At 46.9% G+C, this 15,338-nt stretch overlaps 1 protein-coding gene across 4 annotated transcripts in view; it reads left to right on the top strand.

Moving 5' to 3' along the window:
* The first annotated feature begins 2,983 nt into the window (after positions 1–2,983).
* TRAPPC10 (trafficking protein particle complex subunit 10) overlaps positions 2,984–15,338 on the top strand; it is a 91,560-nt gene continuing 79,205 nt past the window's right edge. For 3 of the 4 annotated variants that reach the window (XM_082624497.1, XM_082624491.1, XM_082624494.1), the window contains exon 1: positions 2,984–3,192. In XM_082624497.1, the coding sequence (XP_082480623.1) occupies positions 3,126–3,192 (67 nt within the window). In that variant the 5' untranslated portion in view covers positions 2,984–3,125. Of the gene's footprint in view, positions 3,193–4,714; positions 4,857–15,338 lie in introns of those variants that run through there. The other variant, XM_082624495.1, reaches the window with a different exon arrangement.

Raw genomic sequence — 15,338 nt, forward strand, 5'->3', positions numbered from 1 at the left:
CCCTTGGCAACCAATAAACTGTTCTCCACATCTATAATTTTGTCATTTCAAGACTGTTCCATAAATGGAATCATATAATATATAACCTTTGGGGGTTAGAGTTTTTTCTTTTTTCTTCTTTTAAAAAAATTTTTGGCTGCGTTGGGTCTTCGTTGCTGTGCGCAGGCTTTCTCTAGTTGCGGTGAGCGGGGGCTACTCTTCATTGCGGTGCACGGGCTTCTCATTGCAGTGGCTTCTCTTGTTGCAGAGCACGGGCTCTACATGCGCGGGCTTCGTAGCTGCAGCACGCAGGCTCAGTAGTTGCAGCATGCGGGTAAGTAGTTGTGTCTCATGGGCTTAGTTGCTCCGCAGCATGTGGGATCTTCCCAGACCAGGGATCGAACCCATGTCCCCTGCATTGGCAGGCGGATTCTTAACCACTGCACCACTAGGGAAGTCCTAGAGTTTTTTCATTCAGCATAATTCTGTCAAGATCCATCCAGGCGGTTGTGTGTATCAACAGTTCAGTCTTTTTTGTTGCCACGTGGTCTTTCACAGTGCTGATGGACCACACATTGTTTAACCAGTCACCCGTCAAAGGACACCTGGGTGGTTTCCAGTTTCAGCTACCAGTAATAAACCTGCTGTGAACATGTGCTGGATCACCTTTGGTTTTAGCACAGCCCTCTGTGGAGAGGGCCTGAGCAGTGGAGCAGAGAAAGCCCAGGGGGGCGTCCCCTTAGACAAAGCATCTGCAATATCCCAATACATAATTGAACAGGCTCTCTGCAGCCTGAAGACAATGTAATGGGCTACCAGGAAAGACCATTTGGGCTCAAGTTCCAGCAGCCTTTAAAAAAACAAATGCTGTCTCAGCAGAAAAGGATCTGAAAGAGAGAAGAATGGACATCGATGAATAGAAATAGCATCATTTTCACCAATATTGAAAGGAATTGCTAAACCAGTATGTATGCTGAATTCAAGCATTTTCTAAATTCCCATGTGAAAAAAAAAAAATCTCTGATAGGTCTGCTGAGGGGAAAAATAGCCCAGGAGTCCCCTTACTGCCCTTGAGCCAGAGTGTTGCCTGGTATAGAGCGGAAGAGCTTTGACCTCCCCTTCCCTCCATCCAGAAAGAAAATTCTTCCAAACAAGAATTGGCCAGTGGGGCCAGGCCACAGCACTGCCGTGAAGGAAGAATTGTTAGCGTCTGTCTTCTCAGAGTCTCTCTGGACTTAGTTCTCTGTTAGAATAGACTAAAGACGTGGAGACCTGGCCTTGGAGTCTACATTTGGGATCTTCTGTTTCATATTTTATTTTTGTTATTTGAGTAGATGTGAAGAGCTATGTCGTGGTCACTTTAATTTGCGTTTCCTGGATACCTAATGGATGCTGAGCATCTTTTCATGTGATAACTGGCCATTCGTGGTGGTCCTCTCTCTCTTTTACCTTTTATTATTTTTTTTATTTTGGCCTCACCGCGTGGCATGCGGGATCTAGTTCCCTCACCAAGGAATGAACCCGTGCCCCCTGCATTGGGAGCGTGAAGTCTTAACCACTGGACCGTCAGGGAAGTCCCTCTTCATAGGTATTCTACTGAGGTTTTCCTGAGTCTCTCGATCTGTAAGAATTCAATGCTTTCCATCAAATTTGTGGATTTCTGCCCTCTTCTCACTGTCTTCCTGGTAAGCCCTGTGGAACCTCATCCAGTGAGTGCTGAGCACAGCTGAGGCTGAGCCTTACACTGAGCCCCACGCAGACTTCTGTCTCTCATCCTTACCTCCTGCTCTGCTGCCCTGCCTTACAGGCTCCAGCTGTCCTGGACCCTGACCTCTGCCTGCTCACCCAGCCTCAAAGCACAGCGCTGCACTGTGCACACATTTAGCAGCTGTGTTCACACTCAAACTGTTTCACATACATTTACCTTATTTCATTTGTAAAAGTTACCCCAAACCTACTTTCCTTGCATAAGAAATGTACATGCAGTTAAGATAAGGTTTTATTTTGTGGCATTCCCAGAAGGTGCCTACTCCGTGGAAGGCCCTGTGTGGCTGGGTATTGGGGGTGAGGACATAAGTAAAAGATAGCCCCTAGTTCAAGAATTTTACAGTGTCACGGAGACAGGAAACTAGTCTTGCGGCAATGCAGAGAAAGGTGGTTGCTTCCAACCGCGGGGCAGAGTTTGTGGGAGTCGGCCTCCCAGGTGCACCTTGAGGAGGACCGTGGTGCTGGAGAGTCTAGGTTGTACTGAGAAGGTATATAACCTTGTTCTACTTCACGGCAGCAATATTACTTCATAAAACCAATGTAACGAGAAACACAAGACCAAGAGTGTTGCAAGGGGTAACTGCCATTCGGCTCAGTGGTGGGAATTAACCCGGTGTCTTAATGATTCCCCGGAGGCATCAGGCCTCTGGTAGAAATAACAATGCTAGGCTATGGGCGTTAGTCCCACACAGGTGAGAAATGGACACGCTCGCGTCCACCTGCTGATGTCAGTGACTCCCGGGGTCCCTGTGTCGGTGTCAGCGACCCCCAGGTGGTCCCCCTGTCCGGATGTCTGAGACCCCAGGGTGGTCCCCGTGTCCGCACGCGGCTGTCAGCGACCCCCGGGTGGTTCCACGGGCCCCGGGTCAGCGACCGCCGGGGCCGTCCTCGACGTCGGGAACTCCTGCGGACGATACTTGTGGGCGCCCCGCGGCGAGTCCCGGCTGCCCTCCCCACGCCAGCCCTGTCCGCCCGAGGGCGCCGGCCTGGGGGGCGGCTCCCGGCCGTCCAGTCCCTACGGTAAGGGACCCACAGCGGCCCACGTCCGGCCCGCGTGGACTTCGGCCCCGAGGCGCGGAAGATACTTCCGCCGACACTCGCGCAGCCTGGACCGCCTTTCCGTCGGAGGAGCGCGTCCGCGCGGCGGAAAGGCCTCCCCTTTAAGGCGCGCGCCCCGGAAGCGGTACCACCACGCGCCGGCACCGGAAGCGGATGCGGCCGGCGGGCGGCGACGGCGGGCGGCCGGCTAGGGAACTACCTCGAGCGGCCGGGCGGGCGTCGCAGTCGCGGTTGCGGCGCCGCTTAGGCTCGGGCTGGCCCGGCGCGGCCTCGGGCTGCCCATGGGGCGCAGGAGGCCGGGCCGGTGACGCCGGACGCCCATGGACGCCTCTGAGGAGCCGGTGCCGCCGGTGATCTACACCATGGAGAACAAGCCCATCGTCACCTGTGAGTGCCCGGCGGCGCGGGAGGGGGCGGCAGCCGCGGCGTGCAGCCTGGCCCAGGTCGCCGGCCCCTCGGCCCCCGCGGCCCGGCCCCCGCGCTCCCGGCCGGGCCGCTTCCTGGAATGGAGGTGTGGCCGGGGCGGCGGCTGCGGCGGGGCTCTGACCCCGCGGGCGACCTCCGACCTCCCCGGGGCCGACCTCGTATCTCTCTCTCCTGGAGGCGACCTCTGACCTCCTCAGGGACGCTCTTCAGGTTGTCCGGCTGCAGTTGGACAGCGCCCGGGGCGGGCCCCGAGGGGGCTCTGCTGTGCGCCCCGTCCGGCTGCAGGCTCGGCAGCTCGCCCCGCGCGGGCCGGTCCTAACCGGCGGGGCCGGTCTCCTCCAGGCGCACTGTTTCCTCTGGTCGCGCAGAGCGTCTCCCGGCTCTCGGTTGCGAACGTGGACGAAGTTTGCGTGCGGTTGTCGTGTTTGTTAGGAGACGGGGGTTTGAACTCAGTAACGTGTTAAGTAGTGGAAGACGCAGGAGACCCGTCGGCCGTGCCCAGCTGCACTTGCCTGGGCACAGCGGCTCTGCCGGGCCGGGACCGCGACCCAGGGCTCTTCCCCGCAGGCCGCTCAGGCACTTCCGAGACGCTGGCACAGAGCAGAAACCCATTTCACAGATGAGGCTGCGAAGGTTCGGTGAGCTCATCCACGCTCTGGACCACGGGACTGGTGCCTCTTCATTTTGAGTGTCGGGTTTTGTTTTTTTTTTGGCGCCGCATGTACGCATCCACAAAGGAATTGTTTTTCTGTTACAGAAAATTTTCCTCTAATTTTTACAGCCATAACTTCGGAATTAAAACGTTCAGAAACACTGAGCTTATGGAAAGTGTTGAAATGTTGGCTGACATTTTGATGACTTGCAGACAGGTGTTTCAGACTATTAGGATTTTTGACCTCTGACAGTGTTCTTATGTTCAGTTAATTTTTTCAGATGGTCTTCCACACTTTGAAAGGTAGCACTCTTTCTACAGCAACATCTAGCCAGGCACTTAGGCCTTAGTAGGTGGTTCTGTAGGTCTTGAGCCCTCTCTTGTTTCTTTCTCTCTTTCTTTTTCTTTTCTTCTTCTTTTTTTTTTTTTTTTTTTTTTTGATTAATGGATACTCTCCTTGTATGCTTTCTCTTGTCAGATCCCTGAGAAATTGTATATTTAAAGTTGAAGTCTGTTGCTTTATCTTTAGCTGATAAACTTTCTCAGGGAAATGGACGGTGTCACATCTAAATTTGGACACTTGCATAGTTCGAAGCTGTTTTCTCTTTTCACCAGGACAGCTGCAAGTCTTGCTCAAGACTACACCTTTAGTCGAGAGAACAGGTGTGTGTAGAGCTGATCTGGAGGCCCTGCAGTTAATTCCCAGGTGCTTTCTGTACCCTCAGGGAAGAGGAGCCAGGCTCGGGGTGGTCTTCCTGTCAGGTTTCAGTGTCTTCCAGACGCTGGAGACTCCTCCCCACGTGCCCTGCACACTGAGCGCTGGATCAGTACTGCCTGGAGAAACATTAACAAGTCTAGTTATATCTCGTACCCCTTAGGTTACATCTCGTAGCAGTGTTTCTACGGGCGTTATGTGAATACATATCTGAAGAGAAGGTTCAACCTTGGGTTGGGTTCAACCTTGACTAAACAGGTAAATCGTTAGCCTAGTAGTGTTTGAGATATGGGTCTAGTGTTTAGTTTCATACCCACATGCCTGACAGACAGCTAAAGGATAGTTTCCTTTCCTACAGATTTATTGTACAAGCTATGTTGGTGGAGGTTTTTCCGGTGTTTAAAACTGTTGTCTGTACTGATGGTATCTCTGTTTTAAAAGGCACAACCATTCATTCATTGGAGTCTCAGAAAAGAAAGTGGCTTCAGTAAACTTTCAGAGAACGTTACCTTAAAAATTAAAAAAGATCCCTTTAAAAGTTAAAGATTTTTTAAGTTTTAGGAAGGCTGACTTCATTTTGGTGTGTCTGGGACTGAAGCTGCAGTAAAGCACTTGCTGTCCTGGTTTCACGTTATACTTTCTTTATCTTGTTCCATTCTTTCAGCTGCACACGTGTTGAAGGGAGCCGCTACTGTAAGCAATGTAGACAAAGGTAGTAGGAAAATTGCTTTAAAAAAATCCATCTGGAGGCTTTGCTGTTGTGTACATAGCTCCTTTAGTATGCAGCATTTTAGTTTTCAAAAGTCTGTTTAATACTTTTCCAGCCATTGCACCCTGAGGAGGTCTGTGTTTGTTCATTGTAAAGTGAGAGCAGAGTTTGTGCTCGCTTTCAATTGTTTTCATAGGATTTAGAACGTTTTACTTTGAGTGAAAGCGAATTGTGCATCAGCCTGTCTGAGAAGAATGTAGAATGTTACCAGTTCAGGTAAACTTAGGAACTGTTCATTTGTGGCCATGAGAAGAGTGGAAAGTCCCCAGAGATGAGGGGTAAACAGAATACATCATTCCTTGAAAACCTTGCTAAGTTATTTTAATAACATTCTGAAGGTACCTAAGAGCCTTTAGTCCGTAATTAAAATTTCCCGAAGCTGCTGCCTAACTGCCTCTGGTGCGGAGTGGCTACCTCTGCGGAGGATCTGCTTAGACGCCAGGCCTGGTGAAGCTTCTGAACACTGGAGTTTGGGTCTGACATGCACAGGGGCGTCCGCCGAGCAGCCTGCGGTACTAGTGGTATGATGACACTGGGCGATGAATCACCTGGTCATAGCAACGTGAGTGCCCGTAGTATAACTGACTAACCATGAAAGATGCACAGTGAGACTGAAACAAATCCAGCAGATCCATTTGATCTAAAGTTAAGTTAGAGCTTAGATTTTTTTTTTTTCAGCCACTGGAACAGTTCTCTGCTTTGGAATAAAGACTGAGGTTTCTGATCCAAGGGTATGTTAGGAAAGAGATGTTCCTTTTCCAGCTATCTCATTTAGCAGACGAAGCTATTGTAATTCCACTGATGTGTGGCTTTTCTTTATTGGCTGTTGGCATCCTATCTAAGATAGCACATAACTATCAACGTGGAATTGTGTAGTATCTGAAAAACAACAGTGTTCATTTGAATGATCCGTTCTCACCCACTCACATCAGATGGTGCTGCTTTAATTTTTCTCAATCTCTATATTTAGGGTTCCGGATCTGACATTATGAATTTTCAAAGGGGGGAAAAGGCAACAAAACTGAGCAGATCTGTAATGCTTTTTACCTGGTTGGGTTTTGTTTTTTACCCCCTGTAGGTTAAAGTTTTTAAATTTGTACATTGCAGTTTTCTATCAAACGTGAAAGTATGGTGCTTGTGATTTAACCACTCTCCGTTTCATTGCCAGAAAAGTAACTTAAAATGTCCTCTTTTTAAACTGATAAACATAAATGCAGGTCTTGGTCCATATTGAATCCTTAAGGCAGTAGGGAATCAGCTATTGAGAAGTGGCAGAAACATTTCTCCTTAGGAAACCCCAGTTCCATGGGGTGTACTTGGAGGGCAGGGACTGAGGCATTAGTACCTGTACTTCCCTTGATTTAGAAATCACTTCAGACTTCCCTGGTGGTCCAGTGGTTAAGAATCTGTCTGCCAGTTCAGGGGACACGGGTTGGATCCCTGGTCTGGGAAGATCCCACATGCCACAGAGCAACTAAGCCCGTGCACCACACCTACTGAGCCCGTGCTCTAGAGCCCAGGAGCCACAACTACTGAGCCCGCATGCCACAACTACTGAAGCCCACGTGCTTAGAGCCCATGCTCCACAGCAAGAGAAACCACCACAGTGAGAAGCCCGCGCACCGCAACAAAGAGTAGCCCCTGCTCGCTGAAACTAGAGGAAGCCTGCGTGTAGCAACGAAGACCCAACAGCCAAAATAAAAATAAATAAATAAATATTTTTTAAAAAAAGAAGAAGAAGAAATCGCTTCTACCTGTGCGTGGTTAGAAACAGGCAGGACTTACTGTGTGACTACTTCCTCATCTGTGAAATAGGGACGGGTGGTACCAGTCCCAGAGGGTTGATATGGGGATTGAATGAATATGTGTAAAGCATTCAGAAGAGTGATGAATGTGCAAAAAGAATGTTAGCTACTCAGGAGAGACTTCTCAGTTTTCTCTGTTCACGGTGGCCTTAGTGTCTTCAGTAATTTTTTCATGGCACCTCTAGGCTAAAAAGAATATTTAATAATTCCATTTATTAAGTAGTTAGGTTCAAATAATTTTATTAAGTATTATGTCCTAACAGTGGTTATTTGAAAAAAAATACACATAAATTGGAAGAAAATTTTTATTTCATTCTTAGATAACCACAGTAACATATTAGGGATGGTTGCACCTGTTGGGCACTGCACAACTTCTCTAACCTGGGAATCAGATTGGACGCTGCTGCTTTGTTTATTTGACAGCGGTGGTGGGGGTGATTCTTGGCCTTTTATTACAGCAGTTACCCTGTTTTGTGATGATAATGATGTCATTGAAAGAACTGTAGCACGATGTAGTATTGAAGCTGATTAACCCAGCTGGGGCCTGGGACATCTTCAGTATTGCTGTTTCCCCTCAAAAATTGGGAACATCCTTTGGGCCCTCTCTGGGTTTGCTGCGGCACCCTGAAGCACCTGGGCACACATTTGGGAACCCATGTTACTAGTATGTTAGCCCAACTCTAGGGTGGATTCAATTGAACCAGTAATTCAGAGGTGAAAATCTTCCTTTTCCACTTGAACGTCAGCTCATGTGCCTGATTTACAAGGGGTGTTTCTGAAGAGGTTCCAGTAAAGTTTGGTTTATGCACATGAGACGCAGGGGTCTGATTTTTTTTTTTAATTTAAGCACTGATGAATCTCTGAAGTAATCAAGCATGGCAGTCATAACACATGAGCCGGTCTTTCCCTAGACAGGAACTGACAGCATGTGGTTGGTCCACACAACAAGAGGTAGGGAAGGCCACCTTGGTTACCTTTTATTGGAAAGGCCAGTGACTTACTGAAGAATTTTTTGGTCTAAAAAAACGGTTTTGCCAGTTGACGGAGTGGAGTCTCTTCACATGGATTGCACAACTTGGTGCGTGGTCTCCCAGGGGTTCCCTGTTGATCTCCGGGCCCTCTGCTGTGGCCTGGGGCCTTCGGATCTAGATGACAGACCGCGGGCCGGGGACTGCGCAGCCTCCGATTCTCCCGATCACCCCTCTCTCTCACAGTCTCCCTGCTGGCGTTTGCCCGCAGCCTCCTGGGCTTTCTCTCCTCCCTTTGTATCACCTTTCCGTCTTTCCTCCCTTCTGCCCCCGCCTGCAATCAAGTCGTTCCTTTGGAGCTGCTCTGAACGTGAATTTTAAATGTATTCACAGTATTTTGCACTTAGAGAATATTTGGTTTTTAAATTTAAAATTGATGACCTTGTAGTCATTCCCAACTTTTTTTCTCTCACAACTGACATTCAGTCTACCAGCAAATAGCATTCTGTCTTTGAATTGATCTAGAATTCAGCCCCTTTTCCCCACCTTCACTGCTGTTCCCCCAAGCCCCGGCCCCCTTCATCTCTCCCTGGGACCCCAGCAGCCTCCCAGCTGGCCACGCCATTTCCATCCTGGCCCTTGAAGCTCGTTCTCTCTGGGGTTGAAGGCAGTCTCTCTAAGAGAGAAGTACAGCATGTAATTCCTCTGCTCAGGCCCCTCCAGGGGCCACCCACCTTCTCAGCGTAATATTCCAGACCTTCCCATGGGCTCTGAGACCCTCTGCGGCCTACCGCCCCCTGGCCCCAACACTGGCCTCCTGGCTGTGCCTTTAACCACTCGGTCCCTGCAGCCCCTGTTCCCGTGGTGCCCGCATTGCTTTCCTGACCCCCTGGGTGCTTCCCTCCCGCTCCCTGGGCTGCTCACGTGCCACTTCCCAGGCCTGCTTAGGGTTTGGCATCGCTTCGACTTTATTCAGTCTTATTGGCTCAGCACCCCCATGCTAGAACATTTGTTTTTTCATGGTTGATGGTTTCTCTTCACCCCTAACCCAGGCTGCCCGCACACTAGAATGTGAGGTTCAGAATTGCGGGAACTTTATCTTTTATGATCACTGCTGTGTTTCTGGTACCTGGACGATGCTGAGCATGTAGTTGGTGCTCAGTACATATTTGTGGAAGAAATCAAATCAATAAATGAGTAAACATTACTGTAAAGGGAAAACTGTGTTATATGTCATTGAATGCTTTCATAAGGTAGGCGCTTTTGATGGTGTAAAGTTATTTTCTTTAAATACACGTCTTCATCAAGATCATTTTGTAGAATTTGAATCCTGATCACTCAAACTTGTTTTTAGGTAAACTGCTATGCACTTAGTTTTTTTTTTTTGTTTTTTTGTTTTTCTTTTTGATAGTGGGACATTCTCTGTTTGGAGTTTTTGAATTGAGGAAATACATGTTAATCCAGTAAAAGAAAAGCTCAGTGGTATGGTAGGGACCATAATCTTTGAAATGGTCCTTCTGAGTTGTGTTCAGATATGTTTTCTTTACTATAAGTCAATAGAAATTTAACTATGACCAAAACAAAGCATTCTCGGGTCAATGGTTCAGCTTCTGCTGTGGAACATTTAGGATTGAGGGACTGTCAACCTGGCATTTGGATGAAGCCTTGAAAGAAGATATAGCTGTAACTTCGAAATGAAACTTTAACCTTAAATGTGTATAAATAAAAGCAGGAATACATTTTCATTATAAAGAATGGAATCTAGAAGTGTCATTGCTGGGTCAGAAGGGGGAGCAGTTTAAATTTTGAAACCTGCCCCTGAATCACCCTGTGAAAAAGCTATCCTCTGAGATATACTCTGCCCCACTGGGTGGGAGTCATCTTTTTAATTTCTGCCAGTCTGATGGATGGCTTTTTCTGAACAGCTTTATTGAGAGCTCTAATCTACATACTATAAAATTAATATCCATTGTACATGTACAATCCTCTGACTGTTAGTAAATATTCAGAGTTGTGCAGCCATCACCGTAATTCAGTTCTAGAACATTTCCATCACCCCAAGAACTTGTTAGCGGTCAATCTCTGCTCCTATCCCCAGGCATAGGCAGTCACTAATTTGCTTTCTGTCCCTATAAATTTGCGTTTTCTAGACATTTCAAAGAAGTGAATCACGTAATATGCTGTCTTCTGTCCGGCTTCTTTCACTCTGCAGTGTTTCTGAGGTTCATCCGTGTTGCACCAACTATAATTTGCTCCTTTTTTTTTTTTTATTGCTAACTAGTATTCCACTGTGTGGATGGACCACATCTGGTTTATCCATTCGCCAGTTGATGGACATTTGGATCATTTCCAACTTTTTGTCATGAGTAATGCTGCTCTGTACGTTTGCATGAGTTGTAAGGTTTCACTGTATTTTCTTGATACATGTCCTTTATCAGATAGATGATTTGCAAATATTTGGTCCTGACCTTTGGTTGTCTTTCAGTTAATGCATTTTGAAGTACAAACATTTTAAATTTCGATGAAATCCAGTTACCAATTTTTTTTTCTATGGATTGTACTTTGGATATCATACCTGAGACCTCTTTGCCCAGCCCAAGGCCATCAGAGTTGTTTTGGTGTTACATACCTGACAATTAATGAGGTTCTTTTTATGTGTTTACTCGTGCTTGGACCTCTTCTGAATTGCCTGTTCATCTGGCTTTACTTTGACATATGAGAAGTATGGCCAAAAACATACCTAAAAGATGAATTGATAAAGCACTAAGAAAGATGTACATTCTATTTTTGTATTTTATACCATATGTATTAGTTTTCTGGAGCTGCTGTAACAAATTACCAGAAACTGGATGGCTTGAAACAACAGAAATTTATTCTCTCACAGTTCTGGAGACCAGAAGTTGAAAATCAGAGTATCAGCAAGGCTGTACTCCCTCCCAAGGCTTTGTGGCGGGGGAGCGGGGTGGGAATCCTTTCTTGCCTCTTTCCAGCTCCCAGAAATCCTTGGCATTCCTTGGCTTGTAGCCACATCACTCCAGTCTCTGCCTTGTCTTCACAGGGCTCTCTCTCCCCCTGTGTTTTCCCTTCTGTCTCTTATCTGACCTGACAAGTGACCTCTTGTCATTGGATTTAGGTCCCATCCATATATGATCTGGAATGATCTTATTTGAGAGCCTGAGCTTAATCACATCTGTAAAGACCTTTTCCAAATAAGGTTCATTCTCAGGTTCTGGGACGTCAAGACGTGGACAGATCTTTTGGGCGCCCTATTCAGCTCCTTCATCACAGTGTCTGCATTGGCATTCAGGTGCACGTTGGCCGGCATCCATCGTGTGGCTTGTTTTACATCACTTCTCCTGTCCTTGGAGCCTTGTCCTCACTGTGCTCCTGATGAAGGAGCAATTCCCTGGTATCTGGAATTTGGGGCTTGAGACGTTGATACAAGGTGGGATGATCGCTTAGGAAAAGATGAACGTTTTCTGCAATCTCTCTTTCCCTCTTTTTTCCCCTGGGGAAATAAATGCTTTTGTCTTCCTGCACAAGTGTTACATGGTGTGTCATTCCTCAATATTATTTTAGGCCTTTGTTTGCAAAATTTTTTAAAAAGTGAGCAGAGAAATTATGAAGAAACTGACAGTAGGCTTAGACGTTGGTTTCACCACGGAGTGGGATATGTTTGGAAGTTTCCTTATTTTTAACAGATCTGTTTAGTGTTTGGAAGTTGTTGCCTAAGTTTCAGAGCTGAAATTTTAGGTAGAGCCTCGGAACTAACAATAACCCCTGTGGTAACAATTTTTACTACATCCGTAGCTCACCGTTTGTAGGCACTCTTAGTCTGGCTGGGTCGGCTCAAAAGTTTCTAGGCATTGAGGGGCACGGTGGGAAGGGCCGTCAGGTCATTTTGAGGTTGAAGACCCGAGGGCCAATTTCGCTGTGCCTGACCAGGACCACTCAGTGTGTTTGGGAGCGCGTTGAGGACCGGCAGCAAGGTGGCGCCTCCTTCTCCCCCACCACCTTACTTAGGGGTCGGGGTGTCAGACACTGCCCGCCCACACGGAAGGCGGGATTGTCCCTAAAATTACCCCTGAGAGAAAACCTTTGCCAGAGAGTTAAGTAAAATAAAAATATCCCTTCCTTTAGTTCAGCAGTCGAAGAACTGAGTAGGGCAGCCGTACTGGCAATTTTTAGTGTAATCTTACTCATTCTAAAATTAAACTCGTACTCTGAGCACTTGACAGCCAGCGCCGTCATTGCATCTGCTGTAGGGTATGCTGTCCTTTGGGGGCCCTGCATTGTCTAGTGTAGAACATGAGGGGGTTGGGCTAGATGTGCCATCAGCGAACGTGTACTCAGCATCTCTTCTGTGCCAGGCGCTGTTGCAGGTGCTTGGGTTACACCTGTGAGCAAAGACCCCACCCAGCCCTCTTAGAGCTTACGTTCCAGCAAGAGGAGGTAGACAGTGTACATACATAGTAAATTATGTCATGTAATAGGTGATACGTGCTAGGCCAAAAAGGAGAAAGAGAAGAGGGTAAGAGAAATGGCAGAACTGTTAACATTTCAAACTTTTTATTACAGAAACTTGCAAATATGTAAAAAGAAATAGAATTGTGTGAAGAAACCTTACAAACCTATCGCTCAACTTCAACAATTGAATGAATGTCAATCTTGCTTCTTTATACCCCCCATACCTTCCAATCCTATGTTATTTTGAAGCAAATCTCAGGCGTCACACATTTATCGGTAAATGTATGTGTTACGGACTGAGTATTTGTGTGCCCCGCCCAAATTCATATAGTAAAGCCCAAGCCCCTAATGTGGTGGTATTTGGAGATGCGACCTTCTGGGAGGTCATCAGGGTTGGCTTGGGTCATGAGGGTGGGTACCTTATGGTGGGGTCACTGACCTCATATGAAGAGGAGGAGAGGTTGAGAGGGCACTTGCGCTCTGCAAGTCAGGAAGGAGAGCCCTGCGTGGGAGCACAGTCAGGCGCCTTGCACTCCAGCCTCCAGAACGAGGAGGGAAACAATTGTGTTGTTTAAGCCACTCCATCTGGGGTGTTTTGTCATGGCAGCCTGAGCTAAGACAGTATGGATCTCTAAAAGACAAGGACTTCTAAAAAACATAACTGCAAAACTTTTTATTTTTATTTTTTTTGCGATACGCGGGCCTCTCACTGCTGTGGCCTCTCCCGTGGCGGAGCACAGGCTCCGGACGCGCAGGCTCAGCGGCCATGGCTCACGGGCCCAGCCGCTCCACGGCATGTGGGATCTTCGCGGACTGGGGCACAAACCTGCGTCCCCTGCATCGGCAGGCGGACTCTCAACCACTGCGCCACCAGGGAAGCCCCTGCAAAACTTGTACAGCATCTAAATAAAACAATTCCTTAGTATCAAATATTCAGCGTTTACGTGTCTGAAATGTCTTTTTTAAAAAATTCTTTGAATTCTTTAGTATCCAAATAAGGTTTTTAGATAAATGTCTTCAGTCTCTCTTGAAAGCTTGATTTCCCCCCATCCCTCTTTTGTTCCTTGTAGCTTCTTGAAGAGCCCAGTGGGAGTGTCTTGTCCCCTGCCTGGACTGTGTCAGCTGTGTCCTGTGGTGTCTTTGAACACCATCCTCTGTCCTGTGTTTCCTGTAGGGTGTCAGAGCCCGAGTCTGGGTCAGAATGCAGTTTGGCTTTTTCTGGCAAGACTTGCACAGGTGGTGGCGTGTTCTTCCGTCGGCAGGCGCAGTAATGTCCGGTGGTCTCTCTTTTTGTGATGTTAGCAGATATTTATTCTCACATCATTAATTCCCTGAGGGTTGCAAAGCCATGCTATTTGTTCTCATTTTACCGTTTCTTCATTTATTATCTGAAAGATTTCTGTAAAGAGTGTGTATTAGTATACACACACACACACAGTTTGTTTATGTTATTCGGTTACCCAGTGGTATAGTTTGTATAGGAAAGGCAGACCAAATGCTTGATTCTTCTCCTTTACGTAACTTCTCAAAATGAGTTAGTTCACTAGTATTCTTCATTGGTGATCAAGTAGCTTTTACTTATTTTTATTTTATTTTATTTTTGCAGTATCATTATGAACTTAAGGATTTAAACATACTTGGTTTGTTTCAGTCCATCGCACTTGTCATCCTTACTGATGGACAAGTTCCCTCTTTGCCAGTGGGCTTGTGAGTGTAGGAATCTTTGTTAGTTTCCGTGCTCTCTGGTATGACGCAATGTTCCAGACTCATTTTGTGCATCTCCTGTCCTGGACCTGGAATAGCCATTCTCCAGGGAGCCCTGATTCCTTCTAGTGGGAGATGGTATTTGGAGACCCCAGTCTGTGTGCTTGGGCTTCTAGTTGCTGCTGGGCTTTCTCAGGGGGCAGAGCTAGGAATTTAAAGGTGGAAGCACATCCTGAGCTCACTTGGATCTTTTCAGTTCAAATTCAGGACTTCAGGGTTTTATTTAACCGCTCTTTCCTCTGTATTTGCTTTCTTCCTGCTCTTTTATATTTGCTTTCTTCAGTTTTCAGGGATGCCTGGGGATGATAGTGTTAGCGCGAGGTTCTCAGACTGGATCAGAATCCAGTGGAGCCCTCGTTGGAACCTGAGGCCAGGCCCCACCCAGAGTTTCTGACTGAGCAGGTACGGGGTGGGGCCTGGGAACCAGCACTTGTGACAAACATCCAGACGATGTTGGTGCTGCAGCTCCAGGGAACTACTTACTCCACCTTCCACAGCCTCTGAATAACACTTTACCTCTGCCATCAACAATGTGACTAGTGAAGATAGACTTAAAACTTTTGTAGTAGTTCTTTGTGGCATTTGGATATGTTACCCCACTAGGAATGAATAGTCAAATTTCTACCAACTGCACATACATTTAATAACCTCATTTGCTTTATTTTTTCCTGATATTTTTAGGGAAAGCTTTTTTAAAATTTAATTTGTTTTATAATTATATAAAATACTTACATGCTTCCAAAGGCAAATCTACCAACACGATACATTTAAAACAATCTAGCGTATACCCCTGTCCTCTCTACCGTATCCCTGCCCTTACCTAAATAGTCTCCTTCTATAGGAGACATTCATACATATTTGTATTTCCCTTTCTTAGGTAAGAGATTATAAACTACACACACATTTTTCCCGCTTCGCTTTTTTCCCTCAACGTTTCCTGGTGGACGTAGCGTGTGGAGATCTTTCC

Source organism: Mesoplodon mirus (assembly GCF_964341445.2).
Source record: "Mesoplodon mirus genome assembly, chromosome: 6".
In the NCBI taxonomy this organism is placed as follows: Eukaryota; Metazoa; Chordata; class Mammalia; order Artiodactyla; family Ziphiidae; genus Mesoplodon; species Mesoplodon mirus.